Source organism: Emydura macquarii, unplaced genomic scaffold (genome assembly GCF_026122565.2).
Source record: "Emydura macquarii macquarii isolate MOO-44397 ecotype Brisbane River unplaced genomic scaffold, CSIRO-AGI_Emac_v2 contig_554, whole genome shotgun sequence".
NCBI lineage: Eukaryota > Metazoa > Chordata > Testudines > Chelidae > Emydura > Emydura macquarii.
In genome coordinates this window covers 12018643-12040367 of record NW_027130691.1, presented here as the reverse complement: position 1 = coordinate 12040367, position 21725 = coordinate 12018643, and the positions used below count along the sequence as shown (strand labels likewise).

Sequence of the window (21725 nt, the reverse complement as noted above, 5' to 3'; positions counted from 1 at the left end):
GAGGGCCTGGCTGGCTTGGGAGTTTCCTTAAGCAGGCAGAGTCCTTTCCTGCCTGCTTTACAGTCCTGCTTTACAGAGCTCACCCCACCTGGTGATGGCGCAGCTGGAGGTAGGGGCCGGGCTGGCTTGTAAGTGGCCCTAAACCAGAAGAATCTTTTCCTGCCCGTGGGACGGTCACCTAAGCACACAGTTAAGGTGGGGGAGTGTTTACAACACATATCTGGGATAAACCAGAACTCCTGTCTTGGAGCCATGAGTTCCCTAGAACAAGACTGTCAAGAATGACATGTAACCCTTAGGGACCTCGTTTTTTGGGTGTCCACCTTGAGACCCATTAAAGGGGACCGATGTTCAGAAAGTGCTGAGCACCCACCCTCTGAAAAATCAGGCCCTTTCAAGATTTTTTCAAGTTGAGCACCCAAAAACGGGGCACCCAAAATCACCAGTCACTGCTGAAAATCTTGGCTCCAATATTTAAACAGGTGCTTAATTAAGAGGTCTAAGAACAGTCCTTCTGTAAAAGCAATGGTTGTGCACTCTCTGTAGAGCTCTTGGTCAGAGGGAAAATGACCCAGCACAAAGATAGTAATTCTGGGTCAGACAGCTCGCTTAATTCCACTTTTAATTTAAAAAGTCACAAAGTAAGCTGGCTGGAAAATTGCAACAGATTAAAAAAATTATTACCAAAAAAAAAAAAAAGAAGGGGGGAGAGGGGGAATTGCCAGTGGAAAATATTTTTCAAGTTTTGAACTGGCTTCAGTCACAAGTATCCAAAATAAACCCCTCTAAAGCAAGAGAACTTGGAAGAACCTGGAGTTAAATCGTGGATTTGGTCCAAGTGCTCTACAGTACTTGCTATTCAATGCAGCCCAACAAATGGGTAACGGATGCATGGGTTGGGGCATTTTCACAATTACACTATTAGTTTGCATCCTACCCACCATCCACTGTTATTAATTATTTTATACATGCAGATGAAAGAGAGAAATATGCAGAATAATTCTGTTTACCTATAAGCTTTTGTAATGGTCAGTCATTTCCAAGAAGGAAGCCATCCACACACACACAAAAGCTAGATTTGCTTCCACTTTAGGTCCTTAAACAGACCAAGGAAATCCAGCTTTTGAAGATAATTCAGCAGAGTCAAAAACATTTCAATGCAAAATCCAAAGATCTTGAACTCAACCTAGCGGTGATACCCAAGTCAATGTTCAAATAACGAAAAGGACTTGGAGACTGCTCTCTCTTTTGGGGCTAAGTGGTTAGGGGAAGATAAATCACGGCTTGTTAAAATTTTAATAAAAATGTTAACACTTACATTTTTTCATAGAGGCACTTGCATCCAAGAAAGGGTGATGGAAAAACTCATCTGAAAATAGAGGAATAATCATACAGTGAAAGTAAAATACTATACGTCCAAACAGTTTACAAAGCTGGGAAAGTTATTCGATATTTTTCCATACTGTGATCTACAGTCTGCTTGTCCCAGTTAGAGTATCCATACACTGCAATTAAATTTAGTATTGTTCTAAGGAGACAGTTGGGAACTGGATGGAGGGCGAGCTCCAGGAAGCCTGTTGTGTCTTGTGAAGTCATGCGGGGGTGCGGGTTGCAAGATGGGAAAATTTAGTGCATGATCTTCTCCCATTCACCTACACCAAGTCAGCTTCCTGGAGAATCAGCTGGGTAAGGGCCTTATTAGACATGTCCAGAATGGATGCTTTCCTGAGGGCAGTAAGGGAGATAGTGGGTGATAAGGGGGAAGAAAATACCCTTGGCCAAAACATGATAAAAGGAGAATTATCCTGATTCCTCTGGGGACCTCAAGATAGACAAGAAGTTCATTTGCCAAGGCTATCCATCCAGCACTCAGGTCACAAGCAGAGAGCCCTGGACTTTCCTAAATGCCAACTGCAGGCACCCAAGTACAGCTGTCGCTTCTTCTCTTGATCGATGACAGCAGAACACCTTTTTAATTCCCCAGTGCTCCTATTCTCGCTCACGGACGAGACTTTCCACACATTTTTCAAGCCCTCACTTCCAACCCTCACGCCTACACTCACTCATCTGTCACCTTCTTCTGCCCCACACCATCACCCCTCCTCTATTAGTCAAAAACTATCATCTTTCAGGGTTCTGCAACATTAGTCACTGACCACAGTTGATCATCTGGCTAACCGCAGGTGGTTCAGCTTGTTTTTCCAGTCAGGATTTCCTGTTGCAACATGCAGGATTTTATAAACTTTAGTGTGATGCAAACAGCTGCCAATCAACAATGGGAAACGTACAAACTTGGGACTTGTGTGGTTTTCCTTTAAATGATCATGGTATTAAGACAGGCACCAAACCATGGAGACCAGGTTATGTGTCTCCTGGCTGCTTGACAATTAAGTCATGTTCAGAGTATCATATAATGCTGTTACATGAATTTCCTGTAGCCCAGGGCGCTATATGCTCACAAGACCATCCATGCACCTCAAGGGGGATTAACAGAAACCAAGATCAGCAAACTGCTCTCTCTCAGAGCTCCAGGGAAAAAGGTGAAACAATATAACTCAGTCCTCACAGAAGAGCTCCTCACTAATTAATCCTGGGTGCGTATATATTCTAATTCTATGAGCACTAGAAGATGTAAATCCTCCTCTTTTAAAACATACACTTTTGTATCCACTTGCTGGAGACAAGAGACCTGGAGTGTAACAATACAAAAGAGGTGGAGCCATTTTCATTCATTTTGTCTCAATAACTAGAAAAAGTGACTTTCTTACCAAAGTCCATACGGTCCTTCTGACTGCGCTGCAGAAGACCCAGTAGCAGCTGTCTCAGGTGGCTGGATGTCTCCCTGGGGATGCTACAATTTTCAGACAGTTTGAAACAAAAGTTAAACTTACAGGCACCTTTAACAGCTCTTAAATATTAGTTAATGCAAACTAAAAACCCCATCTCACATCTGCTGGGCTAGAAACAGAACATATGCCCACCGCAGAGGAGCTGGAAGAGGAAACTACTTTATTTTCATCCCAGTGGCTTTCACCCCCAAAACCCTATTTTGTAGTGTTAAAGCTCTGACTACTTTAAGTTTAAAGACCTCTTCCACGAGCATCCTCAGAGCCTTGCTTTTCAGAATGATTGTATACTGCTCTGGGTTGGTTCTCAGTGATTTCTATTCCATGTTCAACATATAGCACAGAGCAAATAGAACAGAGCACCAAGAAGAAGCACCTATTCAATGGAAAATTCCTATTAAAGCTCACAATGGTTCCTGGAGATAAGCTGTACCAATTTACTACTGATTTCGTTGCATATTTATTTTTAAAGACACAGATGGTTTACTTAAGACCGGCACTCGCCCTTAAAAAAATGATATATTCAATAGTATTTATAGTGGGTGCCCCAAAATCTGGGTGTTTGCCATCTACAGTAAGTTAAAATTAATGCAATATTTCCCCTCTGTAAGTAAAAGGAACAGTGGGATAAAGGCAAGTGCCATAGGGGGAAAAGGTGTGTTATGTGCATTTTTTTTAATAGCAACCACAGCACACACAAGCAAATCATTCAACACTCTTGGGTTGGGCTTAGAGGCCTGGGGTCAAGGTTCTTGAAACGCAGCGAGAAGTGTAGAATAACTCCAACAAGGGTTCTGCATCATGGAGGGGAAAGGCATCAGGGAGGGGAAAAAGATCATTCAGCTTTTGCACGAGTGGACACAGCTCTGTTGATTTCACTTGGGACTGTTCTGGGGAATAACCGCTGAGACCTGCCCCCAGAAAGAGCAGAGCTCTCCAAATGAGACGGAGACAGATCCAGGCTCTTTTGGCATGAGCTGTGTTTATCATGGCTGGGCACCACACCATCCCTGCAGTCTCACAGCCTCCTCCCCCCCCATGGGGTCAGCTAAGGCAATAGCATGCGCAGCCTGCACCGTGATTGTAACTGCCCAGAGCCCCCAGCCAGCGCTGTCAATGCACACAGAGTCGACCCCGCTGTAGCAGACAGAAAACAAGCTGAACTTTGAGAGGGGGTGCAAATACCTATTTACCCGGGCCTGCCAGTTCTGCACTATTCCCCCCTTTCTCCCTCCCCAGCAGAGGTATGAATGAAAACAAAGTGAAAGGAGAGTGGCTGGGGCCAGAGGGGAGAGTGCTGGCGAGCATTAACACTTTCTTTCTCAGTCAAGAGTGAAACAGAAGCCGTTAAGCAAGGTCTATATTTGAAGGCTTTGAAACTAGCCAGTTATTTTTTCTGTGAAGTCCTGGGCCTCCCTCATGTAGGAATTTGGACCTAGCAATTCCTAGAACACAGTCTTTGAAAGCATCACACCAGCCTTGTTTGTGCAGGAGGAGGTGTTTTGCAATCTCTCTCAGCCACAAAACATTAATCAATGCCTGCCCAGAGAAGGGTATCTAGAGTGGATGCATCTAAGGACATTCATGTTGCAATCACAGGGTATGACTGCAGAATGTGTAGGCATTGCTGATCTAACTTAAATTAGCCAGTTTAGGTCCTGGACCAGCAAAGCTGTGACAGAGAGAACTTCAGCACAGGCCGGCCCCAGATCCTGGGCAGGCTTGTAAAGCCCACACTGAAATCCATGCGGCTGTGACTTCACTGCTTCTTGACCCAACGTAGCTATATTAAAGCTAGCTCAGGTACAGCCCATAACTGCAGTGTAGACATAACCTAATATTAAACTGAGCCGACACTTGGTTGCAGCCCAGAGGACATGGTGTTCAAGGCACTTGTCAGAAAGTGATGCCCCCTAGAAACACACAACGATATTCCAATGCAGTAGCCCAAGAACCACAGTTTTGCAAGCTGCCCTGGACAACACATCAGTGCTTATGGGCTGCAGTCCCTGAGTATTGTGGTGGCAGTTTATTTATCCATTGCACACAGGTGATGGATAACAGAAATAGCTCCTCTCAGGCACAGCATCCTTCTTCCAGCAAGGTTCAGCTTTTATGCAGTTTTACAGAGAAGAAACAGGCAGGTCAAGTGCTGTGCCTAAGGTCACATGGAGAAGTACATCCATGCTTCAAGCTGAGGATATAACAACCAGCTGGAGGAGGCACTCTCTGATTGAGTTAGTGTGCTAAAAAGAGAGTGAGCCAGCGTGGGTACGTCTCCGCAACTTGGGAATCATGCCCCAGCTCCAAGTGTAGACATATCCTCTGCCCCCTTACGCCCTGCCTCTAAGAAACTGCAAGCTGGGCCAGCCAATTTAACATGAACAATGAAAACAATTCCTCCCACACCCCTCCACAACCCATCCACAGCACGTAACTGGCTGTGCAAACCCAGATGATGAATGTTCATTATTCTGACCAGCACTAAATTACAACAAAATAACGAAGCCATCTGGCTTGCAGCTAGCGGTGTGAGCTTCCCACCTCGGAGTGGCATTTTACCCAGCAACAATCACGTCAGCTCATGAGGAACAGAGATTTCTACTGCGAGTTTAATGAGACTTCTTCTCCCCACCTCCACCCCCAAACAAGGAAGCAGCACAGAGCACAAGGAAGGGGCAGGGTTGCCTTGTGATGTTCACCGCTTTGAGCAAAACATCATTTTCGTAACAAGAAAGAAAAAAAAAAAAAAACTAAAAAAATGAAAACACTTTGTGCACTGTTACGGATTTATAAAGTTTTGATTTCTTGACTCCCCTATATACTCTCTCTCATGGTTGCTTTAGCTGGCGAGCTAAGCATACTCATCCTGACACAATGAACTCATGCCCTATGCAACGGAGGACGCAGCACCAATTCTGTCTAGCAGGTCAGTGTATGATGTCAGGTCTGACAGGACAGTTATGTGCAATCCTGGTTCCTTTGTCTCCAAACTCAGTTAAATGTAATGATGGGTTTGAGCTTCTCCAATTTTTTCCAAGGTTCAAAGGATCATCTGAAGTGTGGGTTTAATCCCACCTCTAGAAAGACTGGGGGAGGTTTTTAGAGAAGACAGAAGGCTCTAATTTAAGAGCAGAGCAATAAAATGAAAGCCCTCAATTTAAGGAAAAAAAAAGCACTCTGCATGGCAGTTACCTAATTACTTCAGTAGTCAGTCCATACCACTACGGGATGAAAGTGCTGCTCTCCTGACACACACCCTGGGAATTGCAACAGTCTCCATTTCCACAGGGCACATACCCAGCTCTGTACTTCTCTCTGAAATGGCTACAGGCTCAGGAAGTTGCTTTCCGGGCACATGGGAAATTGGGAATGTGACCTACAAGCAGCGAATGAGTGTTACAGGATTGGTGCTGCTGGGAGGGACTGCAGTACTGGACGTTACCCTGGGAAGAGCTTGCAAGGGGGAAACCATGGGTGTGCTTGGATCCAGTAGGCAGTACTTGACACAGGATGGCCAACTTGCACATGGGGAACAAGGCCCTTGGAAACAGCTTGCAAAAAGCCTCTATTCAGCAGGGCAGTTTCCATGTTGTGGGGTGTGTGCAGCAGTGAAATGGGTGTATGTGGGAGGAGACAGAGCCAATTCGGGCAATCTCGCAGCAGCCCGACTCTCTCTGGACCACACTGCTGCGGGTTAAGAAATGTGGAGGCAGGTGGCCAAATATTTTAGTGATAGCTCCTGCATGATGAGTTGATGGCACAAGGGGACAGGTGTAAATACAGACAGAGTAAGCAAGTGGAAAAAAACAGTAACGCTGCGAGAATGCTTACTTGGGCATCAGCATCTTGTTTTTCTCATAGTAGAGACGAAGATCTTGAGGACTGTTGGCCTATGGAGAAGAAAGAAAACGTGTCTAGAGCAGCTTGCAATCAATTATTATTTTTTAATCCTATTTCACAATTGCTCTGAAGTGCATGGTGGTTGCTTTCCCACTGCCGAACTAGCACTGAAAGCAGCTTCTATTTCAGCAGTCCCTCCAGACTGCTGTAAGTTGTAATACCCAGGCTGCAGCATGGACTGAAAATACAGTATCTAAGCCTCCTGTATTTTTGTCCCTGACCTGATTCTATTTTCCTCTAGTTTTTTTGAAGGCTCAGCTTCATTTCCATGAGTTCTGCAGCTCAGTTCTAAGCTGCCGTAATAGCCTCTCCCAGGAGGCTGAATAATTGCAGACGTGACAAGGCCCAAAGGATGAATGGCAGCTCCTGCAGAGAACATGGATTAGTGCTTCGGGGCATTTAGAAAGGGGGTAGGGAGGCTGTTGATGTGAAAGGCATCAGTTCTGTTGGGAAAATAGGGAAAATCAAGACAACGAGACCCTAGAGTCTTTTGCCTAACTCCAGGAAACCGGCAGTTCTCAAGCTCCAGCTGTTATCACTGATGGAGGGGAGACAGTTTCTGGTCGTGATCATAAAAGATATCAAATTCTGGAAGAGACAGAATAATAATGCAACCCACAATGAGAGGCTAGTGTCCAAGGTTAAAAATAAAGTCTCCAGGAAATAAGCAAAGTCCCATACAGTCTCCTAGACGGGACCTGCAAATTGCCTCAAGACAGTTCTCAGTGTGCAGAAGCTTTCAGACTAAACCAGTGCTCTCGAGTGCAAGGCGGCGTGGGCGGGCCGGCAGGCAAATCCCAGACTTAGAGGCGAGTGGAAACAGGAAAGAGAGAAGGGAAAGATTCATGCTCCGACCCATCATTGCCGCAGGATGCACTGATGTGGAAGGCACTGGGAGGTTACAAGCAGTTTGTCTTGACCCTTGGGACCAGCAGAGAACCAGACTTACCAAAACACCTTGAGCCCTTCCTCCCAACCACTTCCATTTCTGAACTGGAAAGAATTTCAGGTCAACTAAAGATGCTCAAGGAGTCGGCGGGGGGGGGGGCGGCGGGCAATGCAGCCAAACCAAGCTGTGGACAGGTGTGAGCTGTCATTACATGGCATGCTTAGGGGCTGGACAAGCGGCTGCATAACTGTTTTGCCATTGGTGTTTAGCCAACAATTCCCATTGTGACGCCCCTGTTTCAAACAGCACCCGCACTACCAGGCTGGAGGTGAAAACTCAGCTACCGACAGTTACTCAAGGGCAAATCCAAAGCTGAGAGAAGCCAATGGGAGATGAGTTGATTTCTGTAGATTTTGGATCAGGCCCTTAACGAGCTGCAAAACTTTGGCTGATCAGAGTTTGTGACAAAGATAATGCTTCTAAGCTTGCATGCACACGCACACGCACAGCCTCCTAAAGGGAAGCAGAACATCTCTTTCAGTGGAACAAGAAAGCAGTCCTGGAGTTCCTTTCTGCAGCCACTCACTCATCCCTTGTTATTTCATGGAAACAGGTGGGACAAAACTGGGGTGCAGCGATATGCACCGTTTTCCAGTTTAAGAAAGACGTTGAGCAGAGGGTGGCCATTTCACAGAAGCCAATCCACGTGACAGCATTTCCAAGCATGGCAGCCTCACCTGATTCACTTCAGTATAGATCTGCTTTTTTTTTTTACCCTCCCCTCACGGATCCTGCTCTGCAATTCGCATCTCATTGGCTGTAAAATTTCAAACGAGCACGCGCGCACAATGCACGGAATAGTTTGGCGGCAAAATATGGGCACCTGCACACACAGAACCCTACAAGTAGGAATACGGTTCCACAGCGATCAGGTTAAGTGCGCATTCATGTCAGCAGGAGATTTTGGGGGGCGGAGGGGAGGCTGTTTTCTTCATTCACTCCCTGCTTCAACAACTCAGTTGTTTTAGACACACAGTGACTCTCTGCTCGATTTCAAAAATGTTGTCAGAAGTTTCCTAGCAGTAGCAGCTGCAGTATATTAAAAGAGCGCGTCTTTGAAGTGCCATGTTCGTAGGGAACATGTTTTCTGGGCACTAGCCTCTGTCGAATCAAAATCCTTTAACAAAACGTCCTCTTTTTAAAGGTAATAAAACGGCAGTTTAGGGATGATGGAAGTTTGGACCGATAGGTTTGGAAAACAGAGCCTTGCATTCGTTTTCTGAACAGGTTTCACTGCAAGGTTCCCCCCCTGGCTCGGCGATATGCTTCTCACCTGTTCTGGAGGCACCACATCTAGTAGTGGAAGGGCGGTTCAATCCCTGCCCAACTAGATCTTGGTCTTTTAGCTGAAGCTGCCTAAAAGGGTCCTTGCGGCAGCATTGGTGACTAGGAGGTAACCATCTGTCTGTCGGGAAATGGACAGACTACCAACCCAGTTCACACTGGCCACCAAACCCCGTCAGAGGACACTTCTGATCACTAATGACCAGACGGGACTGCATTTTAGTATAACCCCATTACTAGTCAACAGAGAAATCCAGCCCCACCCCAGGAGTAAGCTAAGACAAGACCTACAATGAGCATCTTGCTACACAGGCAGCACTGACCAAGGCTGCACCCTACTGGGAGCACTCAGATGTCAATGACATATGGACGGCACTAACTATGCCATACTTTTTGGGGCTAATTTACTGCCCTCCCCTCCCCCCAACAGTAGAAATGCCTGGGGAGAGCTGGGCAAATAATGGTTATTTTCCCATTTGCTGGCAATCCCAACAAATTGAAAATAAGTTTCGCTTTGAGTTGAACTGAAAACAAAAAACTGTGAACCTATCATTTCGACCAACCCGTTTTGCTCTGATTTCAGGCATTCTGACAGAAAACAAGGACGAGATTCACAAAACACTGGGGGAGGGATGCAGGCAGATCACCTTTAGCCCAGTGGTTAGGGTACTCCCCTGGGATGACAGACACATAGGTTCAATTCCCCCCTCCGCCTGATGTGGATAAGAGATTTGAACTGGGATCTCCCACATTGCAGGACGATGCCCTAGACGCTGAGCTAGGAATAGCCTAGCGCAGGTCTCTCAATCGCTCCTGTTCCACTGTTTATAAATAATTAAATGGTCATGGGAGTTGAACCTGGATCTCCCACATCCTAGGCGAGCATGCTTGGCAGCAGGCTATAGAGTCATTCCCACTTTCTGCACTATTTTCTCCAACGACTAGCCATTTTCATTGTGAATGATTCTGAATAACTGGCTGTCATCTAGCCATGACCTGCTGCTGTTGGTGTGCATTTAAATCAGCATAGTTTCCCCAAATCCTGCAAAACACAGCAGCAAGTCTCACCCCTAACAATACAGGCCTGGCTCCAGCTAACTCAGTTTGTGGCTATAAAACCAGCCTGCTTTCCAAACAAAGGTACTGTTTTAAATTCCGGGTATAAAAACCTTTCCTCATCATTTGTACTGAAGGCCTATTTCACAGTGTAAATTCTTTGTGGTTGTTATAAATGGCACATAATCCTAGTACTTATCTAGGCAGAATTAACTGGGAAAGAATAGCGCAGCAGGCTCAGTGCATCAGGCTTGGAAATTAATTTTTCATCTAGCAGCTAGCTGGGATGAGAACACACGAAGACAGATTAACTCTTTCAGAGCTGGCAAACCAGCACTTGTAAGTGTTTGAACTATTGCCATTCCCGGACATTTGGCACGCACTCTAGCATGATGAATAGCCAGGCACTGGGTCCCCTAAAACATCTTACCTCTCCTGGATGCAGAGGGTACCACTGAGCACTTTAAAAAGAAGCTGCAACACAAGCCTTTAAAAGCCCCACTCAAAACCACACTCTGATTTTCAGAGGCGCTGTGCACTGGGAATGCCCAGGAACATCAGTGGTACTTGCTCCTCTGAAAAAATAAATAAAAACTGTAAGACCAGATCAAGTCTTACAAATAAATCAAGACTGGAAGGCACTGAGTTAATTTTTTAACTCTTTGAGCTCTATCCCTCAGCCTAAGGGACAAGCCCCTGGCGCTGGGACTCAGGAGATCGAGATTCATTTCCTAGCTCTGCCATTGATCTACTGTGTGAACCTACGCAAACCTCTTCCCCTTTCTGCGCCTGTCCCCCCCACCCATTGTCTGTCTTGCCTATTTAGTCTGTAAGCTCTTTAGAGCGGGACTGTGTCTATGCCTAGGTCCAGGATGCACCACAAAGGGGCTCTGATCTCTGTTGGATTTTCTAGATGTTACCGTAACACAACTAAATAAACCAGCAAGAGCAGGGAGCACACAGGGCAAGCCCCCAGTCACAGAAGGCAGAAAAGCCACAACGCTGGGCCACCTCCTCATTTGTTAGGCCACGTAAATTAACAACTCCACATTAATGCCGTGCTCATGCAATCTGTTGATAGGGATTATGAATCCTATTAATCTCAGCCCTCTGGTGGGCTCTTTGTTTTGTTTATGGGCGTGTTTAATAAAAAAGCTCCTTAAGAAAGCTTGGATACTCAGGCTACCAACTGTCCATGTCTGACAATCAGACGTGGCCTGCGTTGGGTGCGGAGAGGAATAGTGAAGTCAGGGAAGTTGGCTCGGGTTACTTGGCTACTGTTAATTTTAATTTTTACAGACTGCTATAAAGAAGAAGAAATCCCACCAAACTCTCTTCTGCCTTGATTTACAACTGGTCAGGCAGGTTACATTTCCCTAGTAGAAAGGAAAGAGAGCAACACTCAACCTTTCCCCGTGTGCTATTTCCTTATCCATCTACCCAAGTCCCTTGAAGTCTCTACGTTTAAAGACTCATCTTCTTGCTGAGGACAACATTGGATCCTTTTGCATGCACTGCACACCCGCGAGCCTCTCCATATGGAGCAATGGATGTTCATGCAGGTAAAAGGTAGAGAGAGGATGTCTGAGGAGATGGATTCTGTATTCCATCGCGCTGGGGGAAATAGCAGTCAGCCATTCTCTGGCTCTGCTGGAGAAGTCTTACAAAATCTTGCAAGTGTCCTCTCCAGGCACTGGCAAAATAAGCTACCTAGGACGATGAACAATCTTCCATCCAGAAGGGTGAAACTCAAGGAGAGCTTGCTCTCTAAGACAGCAAAAACCACAGGAAAAGGAGAACTGCTGACGGGCAGCCACCGTCTCCTGCTGGACCCATCCAGGTTTGGGAAAGGAAGACGCTGCTTTTGAGAAAGGAAGAAACCTCAGGCACTGGCTACTTCCAGAGGAAGGATACTGGACTAATGGGCTCGTCCAGTCAGTTTCTCTGTTCCACATTTGGGTTAGTTCAGAATCCACTCAAGGCACATCCCAAGAGGCCTCAGCAGCACAGCAGAAAGCCAGATCTTTACAAGGACAGGAGGGATACAGTTGCCTCTTTATCTTCTTTCCTTGGCAGATCTGTCCAGGTGGGTCTGGTGGCGGCACCACTTAAAACTATTGCCACCTCCTTACTTGGTGCTCATTTTGCTGCTCTGCAATCCTCCCAGAAATGTTGAAACTGAACCCTGATTCGTCCGGTCAGCACCTTACCAACTTTTGCACTCCATGTTCTCCCCACTCTCCCAGACTGTTTACACAATTGATTCCTCTCAACTCCCAGACCCGTTGCACCAGCTCTTGCAAAGCCTCCAATGATGCAAAAGAGGGAATAAAATCCTTTAACGTTTAACTAGCTCTCCAACACCTGCCACAGGCAGGCTTCATTTGCCTAGAACTTACAGGCTGGGAAAAGCAGTTGGTAACCTCTGTCTTAAGTGTAAACACACTTGTTCTCAACACACACACCTACTCAGAGGACCATCTGGACTGGGCTTTGCTTTCTCCCTGATCAAACAAATTCATAATGGTTACTGTAGTAACAAAACAGGACTCAGTATTTTGTTGCCAAAGCACAACCCCCAAAAGATAGAGGCAAGGAAATCAAGACAGATGTGCAATATATACCACTAACATTCCAAACAATGCACACTGTCTCTCTGCCTAACAGAATCTTCTGAAGTCATTCTTCTCATGCTAGGGAGGTAGGTGCCCTCTTATTTCCCTATGCAAGCTATCCAAGTTGCTGATCATACAGCCCAAGGGAGTGGAGGCGCTGCTGGGCTACCCTCATCTACACATAAGTAAGACGGCAAATAAATAGGCAGAGCTTTGATCCTGCACTGCCCTCTCTGACCGACCCCGAGTCCAAGGCACTAGCTGGCAGAGTTGAGTACAAGAGGCTGGGAAACATATTTCCCATGAAATATTCCCATGAAAACAATTTTCTAAAAAGAACCAGTATTGCCACGTGAAAATTTCCATTTAGTTAAAAAGGCATTGGTCACAGAATAACAACACCACCACCTAAGGCTTTTCAAAGAAGTCAGCTGTCCCACGGTTGCATGTGAGTTACTGCTGAGTGCAAAATGCCTACGATGCCTGCTTTGGCCTACCAAGTTAGTGTGCTCAGGAAGTTTAAATCAGTAGTTTGTGTAGAGCTTTGTGATATTTTAACAGTGGGCAAGGAGCTCAGTTATATGTGTGAGTCTCCCACACATACCGGGGCAAAGCTTGGTGTGTGTATACACACACACACACACACCTTTATTTTAAATAAACACACAATGTTTATGTTCTTTTCTCCTAACAGTTATTACTTCCCAACTAAACAAAGATGTTGAGACTGAAGAAGAAAATGTAATCAGCAATTATGAGACATTCCAAGTTTTCGTGCAGACTAGGAGATATTGTAAAACCAAGAATTACATCTCCAGTGAAGATGAAGGCTTGCTTTCGTTATAGAACAAGGTGGGCAGCACAGAAAGTATTGTTAGACATCCTTAAACTGAGATGAAAAAATAACCCTGGCATCTAGGAAGGAAACCATGCCCTCAGCACTAAGACCAAACCAAAAGAAAAGCCTCCGTTTACCGCCACACTCCTTCCTGTAAGATTTCACCGTATCCCTCCCAGTTACATAACTTTATAACATTCACCATCTCCCTTTAAACTGCGAAAGCTTGGAGTCCAAAGCACAGAAAATCCAGCAGCTCATAAAACCGGGCTTATGTCACTGCAGAGTTTTCTCTGAGTTTTCATTTTCAGTGAGTCAGTCATTAGGATGGATTGGGGGGGTGCGGGGGAGAATCAGGTTTCAATGGTCACTGCAACAGTGATAGGATTTCAAAATTAACCCCCACCTCCCACCAAAAACAAACAAACCAAAAAAAGCCTAAGATTAATTCATGTCTGATGAGAAGAAGTGAAGTTCTCATGTCAGGTGCTTTGATTCTTGGTCTCTTGCTTTCTGGGTTAAGAAGGGATGGGAACACTGCAGAGCTCATACACCGAGACTGTGGGTAGATCTACATTGCAGTTGGGAGGTGCAGTTTCCGCACGTGTAGGCAGATCTTGCTAAAAATAGCAGTATAACCGCTAAGGTATGGGCTAGCTGTCTGAGTACATACCAGGTTCCTGGGTGGGACTTATGCCTACACACATTGTCATCTCACCTCCCGGCTGCAGTGTGAAATTTCCTCTGAGAAGCCGGATGCAAATTGCACAGCACTCAGCAGATGCACCCATCAACTTGAATGGATAGGCTCCAAAAGAAAGCTCCTTGACAATGCTACTGTGGCTAGAAGGGTGGCGATCATGCTAGGGGAAGGTTTTAAATGTGTGCATATGTCATGGGAAAGGGGTATGGAGTGGGAGGATTTGGGGGGTTCAAAAGATATGTGAAGGAAATCACGGACCCCCGCAGCTTGGCAGAAGAGGAATAAAATGAGTATACCCATATGTGAGCAACTGGTGCTCAGGAGGAAAGAACTGGAAGCTGAAGCTAGATACATTCTGAATGCAAACAAGGTGAGCAGCGTGGGTAATTAATTATTGGAACAATTCATCTATGGATGTGCTGGATTCTTCCGCGCTTGAAATCTTTAACTCAAGCATAGACGACTTTCTTAAAGATAGGCTTTACTTCAACCAGAAGTTACGGGCGTGACAGGAGGAATACTAAGGTCTGTGTTAGATGCAAGAGGTCAGACTAGATTCATAATGGTCCCTTTCTGGCCTTGAAAAAGACACAGAAGACTTCTCCAATCAAACCATCCTAATCTACTCCAGAAGCCAGGCTTTCTGAGTTACAATGCACCGTTTCAAACCAGAGTCATACCAATCCATAATAGTTCTCTTACCATTATTTTATCTTGCTTATTGTCTTTATACTTTATATATATTATTCCCTGTGCACAGTCATAAAGGGAAACTGATTTTAAAGCAAGCTGCTGGGGACGCTATTGCTTTAAATGGTCCAGATCATCTCAAAAGGTGGCCTGTCACAAGAACACATGCACATGGGGATACATTTTCCCCACTGCCCTGAGGTAAAGTCAGGAGAAGAAGCATCAGCCTACATCAATATCTGCAACACTGAAATAGATGGAGCATCCCATTCTCTTGAGAATTAATGAGCGTATCTCACTCAATGTGATGAGAGACAGACAGGCTGACTTGCCTGGAGACTGGGTTCCTTGTACTTAATATGTGACCCTTGGAGTTGGTGAAATGGATAAAAAACAGCAAGAAACTCATCAAGCATTAATAACCACACAGTAACTCACCTGGAAGGGAGCCTTTCCTGTCAGACACTGGTAAATGATGGTTCCTATACTCCAGAGGTCAGCTTTGGCGTCATAGTGTTGGGACATAATGACTTCTGGGGCCTGCATAGAGAGAGAACACAGAGCTTTGTTTATAAAGACTTGGCTCTTTTCTTGGCAGCTACTAGAGAAACAGAAGCCCCTAATTTTTAAAAAGCACTGGGCCAAGATTCCACAAAAGAAAAGGGATTAAAGATTTTTTTTTCTCTGTCTTAAAGTACTGCGTTAATATTAGCAAGGAGGCAGTTTCATAACTCTAATCTGGTTAACTGAGGTATGGTTTTACTTTAGGCACACAAAACTGCCTATTCTTTGGCCTGATGCATTGTAGGCAAAACAGTGTTTTCTCTTCTCAGCTATTATAATTTCTATTAAATCAACCTGCAAACAAAGGAGTCCCTTTAGAATAGCACAGACACCCCTTCTAAAACAAAGCAAATGCGAACACACACACTCAAAATTCAAGTCACAACTTTACCACTTAGAGCCATAACAAACAAAGGATTAAGTTAGTACAGGTAACTCAACCCTTGTGTCTCAGGGCATTTCTGCTCCATGGAGTTCTTAAGAAGCTAACTCAAGCAGGCAGCTGTGACATGGGGCAATAGTCATGCCACGGGACATGACTTGCATTCAAAAGCAGCCCATGTGTTTACCCAAAAGAGGTCAGTCCGGATCTTGCTTCTCCACAGTCTCTGTGGTCTGTAACCTTCTATGAGCACACCACTACTCACTGCAGTTTGCTCCAGAAGCTAAAGATAACATGGATTCAGAGTGATCAATAGCAAAGAATGCAGGATGCCTCTGGATCTGTGCAGAGGTGAAGGTGGGAGAAGGACAGGCTAGTTTAAAACCTATCTTTATAAAAGACACTTCCGCTAAAGCTCATAGGAGGCAGGCATAGAAGGGGATCAGTTTTCTAGCTCTGCCACAGGGCAACGGCCAAGAAAAGATTTGTTCCAGTCGGACTGGGGGCAGGGAGAGAGGGGACCAAACAGGGAGAGTAGGACACCCCACTGTGAGCACCGCATGGACAGGAAATGGTCAATGCCCGTTAACACTGCCTCAAAACCAAACAGAGTCCAGGAAATGGTTGTCAACGGCAGATGTGGATGCTCAGGACCATTCTGGATGAAGACCCACTTTCCCTAGTGGTCGGGTAAACAGCACTCTTTGCTGCTTTCATTCCATCTATTACGACAGGGCCGGCTAGGAGCATGCATGGGGACATGTGAATAGGGAATATGGAGGTCACCCCTGCTATCTGTCGCTCGCCTTGCACACACACCGGGATCCACGACAGCAGCAGAGAAAACCCTTGAATGCCTCCCACAACTCGGAACACATTTGACTCAGAACTTCACACCCTCTCCCCTCCCAAGAAATTCACCTTTCATCCAAGAACCTGGAACATGTTAAATCCAAAAAGAATTCCCAGTGTACTTACACACACAAAAGTCTCCCCACCCCCACTGCTTTTACAAGCAAGCCGGAGATCTGATCTACTCTCAAGAGAACATAAAAGAAAAAGCGTCACTAAAAATAGACAGTTCAAGAAAGTCTCTCAAGAGGGAAGAAGTTACATCACCCTTATATACAGCACAGTCAACAAACAACAGGTTTCAACAATAAAGCAAGAGGAAGTCAGGGTTTGCTTTGGTTCGCACGGAGAGACGCAGTTTTGAACGCAGTGGAGCTAACCACCACAGTGTAATACATGTGGATGGAGGCTGAGGCTGGGGGGGGAGGGGTGTTTCCAAAAGCAGCTTAAGGGAAGCAGGCACTTAAACCACATTGAAATTCAATGAGAGTTAGATATCTCAGGCTATGTCTACGCTAGAAAGAGAGCAGCGGCCCAGCTGCACCGTGGACACTCACTACAGTGACGGAAGGGTTTTTCTATCACTGTAGTAAATCCACCTCTCCACGAGGCGGTAACTAGGCCAGCAGAAGAATTCTTCAGTCAACCTACCTGTGTCACCAATGGGGCTTCAGTCGGCTTAACTACATCGTGCAGCCGTGAGGGATGCAGGTAAGCCGACTTACCTCTGTAGTGCAGACCTAATTCTCCATATCACCTTTGAAAATCCGAGCCTGAATTAACAGGAGAGCATCGCCTGCTTGCTTTTCAGACACACACTTCTTGCAGAGCAGTCACGTCTACCAGATCAAAGGCCTGGTTTGGTCATTTTTAATTTTGCTGCCCTGGTGTGAGCGCCACGCCTAGGTTATTTTAGACCAGTTGACTTCATGTACACGAATAAGCACGTGCCACCTTACATTTCATCCCTGTGTATTGTGGGTGGGGTTTTTTTGTTTGGTTTTTTTAGTGTGTCTGTTTGCAATCTAAGCAAATATCCTTCAAGCAACGGGCTCAATTAGTGACTAAGGCCCAGCGCAGATGCAGATCGCAAGAGAAGCCAGGCGAACTCCATTTAAAGCCATTGTTTTAGAATTAGGTTAGGCTGCAAAATATATTTAGCAGCAGGTTTAAAGACTGTAAAGGTATACTGTCAAGGCTCCACAGGGAAAGCTGAGAATTCACCTCTCTCCCTGAGAGATGGGTCATGAGAGCAGATACCCAGATATTTATATCCCTAATTCTCTCCAGTTTGGAGTTTAATTTTAGTGCTTGTGACAACGAGAGGGTGATATAGAAAGCAATGAGGCGCAGGCATTGTGCCAGATTCCTAACATAGCCCTACATTCTCAACTAGTCACAATCCTCCCTGCTATCCTACAACCTCCTCTATAGCTTGTTTTAAACACATATTAGTGAGGTCTCCTTTGTTTGAAAGCAGGTGTCACCTCCTGTCTCAGTAGCCTGCTACTGAAGCTCAGCCTGATGCAGGACAGATTTCTAATCAAGATTTGTAAGGCTACAATTCTTCCATCAGTCCCACTTTATTCCTTCACTCATGGGAAACAAAACTCTTTCTGACATCCTGAGATGTCTATGCACAAATGCAAGGAGTATAGGGAATAAACAGGAAAAGCAGGAAGTATTAGTACATAAGCCAAAGTATCACTTAATTGCCATCACAGAGACTTGGTGAGATAAGTCTCACAACTAGAATATTGGTAGAGAGGGAAATAGCTTGATCATGAAGGGCAGGCAGGGTAAAAAGAGAGGAGGTGTTTCATTATACATCAGGAATATATACACTTGTTCTGAGACAGGAATGCTGTCATGGTAGGGATCTACTATGGACTACCAAATCAGGAGGAGAAGATGGAAGAGACATTTCTAGAATAACAGAAATATCCAAAACACAAGACCTGGTAGAAAAGGGGGACTTAACTACCCAGACATCTGTTGGAAAATTAATACGGCAAAACACAAAATTTCCAGTAAGTTCTTGGAATGTAGTGGGGATAACTTTTTGTTAGGAAAGTGGAGGAAGTAACCAGGGGAACAGCCATTTTAGAATTGATTCTGACCAATAGGATGGAATTGGTAGCGAGTAGGAAGATGGAAGGCAATTCAGGTGAAAGTGATTATGAAATGATAGATTTCACAATTCTAAGGAAAGGAAGGAGCGAGAGCAGCAGAATAAAGGACAAAGCAGACTTTGACAAATTCACAAAACTGGTATTAAATATGCTCTGGGAAGAAAATCGAAGAGAAAAAAGAATTCAGTAGAGCTGTCAGTTCCTCAAAGAGACAGTATTAAAGGCACAACTGCAAACTATGCTGATGCGAAGGAAAGACAGAAAGAATAGTACAAGGTCAATATGGCTACATCAGGAAACCTTTAATGACCTGAAACATCAAAAAGGAATCCTACAAAAAGTAAAAAACACAAACAAATTGCTAAGGAGGAGCATAAATGAATAGCACAAGCATGTAGGGTAGTACTGCTAAAACGGATCTGGGTGTTCCTATATGGAAGATGCAATTTCTGAGTGGGGTCAATCAATAGTCTAATATTATTTACCAGTGGTTGCCTGAAAGGCAGATGCCAGCACAGCAGCATAGTTCTTTGCCATCTTGCCGCTCAGAGCATTTCTATTAGGTCTCCCAGTAAGGTGTCACTTACAACCACAGCTTTAAGAACACGAAATCCAGATCTCAGGAAGAGGTATCGGAGGAAAGGAAGAACTATGCTTAATGGCTGTACAGAGCTTTGAATGGCATAATCTAAATAACCATTGCAGGTTCCCCATGTCGGGAAAGGCCTGCTTTTTGCTAGCCTATACAATACAGCCGTTTGACCACAAAAAGATATGTAAGCAGAGCGAACTTACCATGTACATAGGTGAGCCACACAGCGTTGCTGCCATCATGTTGCTTTGCAGGTACCGGGCAAATCCAAAATCAGCTACATACACAAAGAAAAGAGGTGGCCCAAGTTCAGACAACAGTTCTAGAGAAGCACAACCTTTCTTCAGCGTGTCCCAGGCCTAAATCCCCAGCATGGTCCCTCAGTACAAAGGTACATCCCCCATTCTGAATACAAACCTTATACTTTACCCCTGAGTGTTTCTCTCACTATTATTATTTGTTCCATACAACAGAAAGGGTTAAGAAAACAAAGCTACAAAAAGCATTCTGTGTTGAAAGGAGTGAATCCCAATTCACTTAAAGGTGTCTGCAGTCAGTATTTTTCCCTGTGTCTGTTGTTCAGTGCTTGTTCTTGTCAGGTGGACTGCAGCGGCCAGATTCTCAGCCGGTGGAAACTGGTGAGCCTCCATTGACCACAATGGAGCTGTACCAATTTACACCAGCTGAGCATCTAGTCCGAGATTTATGAATGCAACGAAGGTCTGGCATAGCTTGAAAGCTTTTCCCTCATTACCTGCTGCTACCTCAACTTCAGATTTGGGCAACTGATAGTTACACTCCATTATGTAGGGCAGGAGGCAGGGTTGGACCACAACATAACAAACATTAGAAGGGACCCACCACGACCTGTATCTTTGGAACATGCTCATTTGTAGTGCATGGCACTGTTTACGGAGAAGAGCTACAACATTATCATCTGTATACCAAGACACTGCAAGAACACTGGCTTTCCGCAGAGCATGTTTAAAAAAAAAAAAGCTGAGCCATTAGTTCACCATGGAAAAGCCAGGGTCTATGAATGCTAAAAGGATTTTTATCTGCAGGTTACTCAGCATCTGATCATATGATGCTTAGATGTTCCTTTAAGGTTACTAGATATTTCAAGCAAGAGTTATTTGACACGGCTGTTTATACTGCCATCTGTCATTAAAAGGATATTATGTCTGACAAGTCCCACTCCTGGACCATACGCGGTCCTTCTTAGGGAAACGTGTGTCAGAGGTATGATGAACTCGGATTAATGCAGCACACTTCAGCTAGGGCTGCTGTGTAGATGGCCCTCCCTTTTTATGCGTCTGTGAGTCATTAGACACGTCTATTTTCCATCCATCTTTGAACTGTGGAGAACACTTCAAAATTTCAAACAGTCTTCTCCACCAGACCTCGTTTCTCAGCCAAAAGGCACTAATGTTTCTCCACACGACAGAGCTGAAACAGAACACGGTGTAATTTAATTGGTGTCAGAATCAATTTGTTCGACTTGCAGTATAGTTGAACAAGTGTCCATGACTCAAGATGTGACTATGCAGCTCTCCTTTCAGAGGGACTTTGGGCCCAATAACTGGGTTTCTTGTGTGTGTTTGTGAAACCCATTGACCAGCATATGTTACATGTCCCCCTTTGTGCTTGATCCACAGAGGATATGGGTCCATCACAGACCCCCCGGCTAGAGAACCTGGTTCTTTAGCTTAAGCTGTAAACATACATTTTTAGTTCTAGAGGTTTCTGATTCAATCCCTGGTGTCAGCCAAGATGGCAGCCATCATACGTGCTGTTTTTTAAATCAGAGCTTAGTGTTCATGAAGTATGTAGGGATAACAGTCTTGGGACACCAGAATTTTCTACCTCACCCTGCCAACATGCCCCACTTCTGGTTTAAAAGCCCAGGGCAAATCAATATCACTGCCTAGACAATTGTTATCAAGTGAGGGGGGGAACTGAATGGCAATTATGACTGGTTTTCCTGAGAAAGACGTCTCTCAACTTGTAACTGGACTGTGTCCACCCAACTCATTTTGCATACATCACCGAACTGCCGGAGCGTAAGAACTCTGTCACTAATGACCCAGGATGGATTGGAACGAACGACTTTGGCCATTGCTAGAGTAGCAAAATAGGGCACGTTTAAAAAGAAAAGACATGCTAGTTAAAATAGGTTAGGTCATGTTTAAAAAATGTGCTAGCTATTTTCCTAGCCTAGACAGGGCCTAGAGATGAAAGGCTCCATATCTGAATACCCATCTTTAGGCCAAGAAGTCACATTATATGTAATCCACATGACTACTCATGATTTCAATT

General features: G+C 45.0%; 1 protein-coding gene across 3 annotated transcripts in view; it reads right to left on the bottom strand.

The window, feature by feature from the left end:
- Positions 1 to 21725, bottom strand: part of ULK1 (unc-51 like autophagy activating kinase 1) — a 115195-nt gene that overhangs the window by 37956 nt on the left and 55514 nt on the right. For all 3 annotated transcript variants that reach the window (XM_067539774.1, XM_067539775.1, XM_067539776.1), the window contains 5 exons: positions 19610 to 19683; positions 15323 to 15424; positions 6681 to 6739; positions 2769 to 2851; positions 1319 to 1369 (listed from right to left, as the gene is read on the bottom strand). In XM_067539774.1, the coding sequence (XP_067395875.1) occupies positions 1319 to 1369; positions 2769 to 2851; positions 6681 to 6739; positions 15323 to 15424; positions 19610 to 19683 (369 nt within the window). The remainder of the gene's footprint in view (positions 1 to 1318; positions 1370 to 2768; positions 2852 to 6680; positions 6740 to 15322; positions 15425 to 19609; positions 19684 to 21725) is intronic.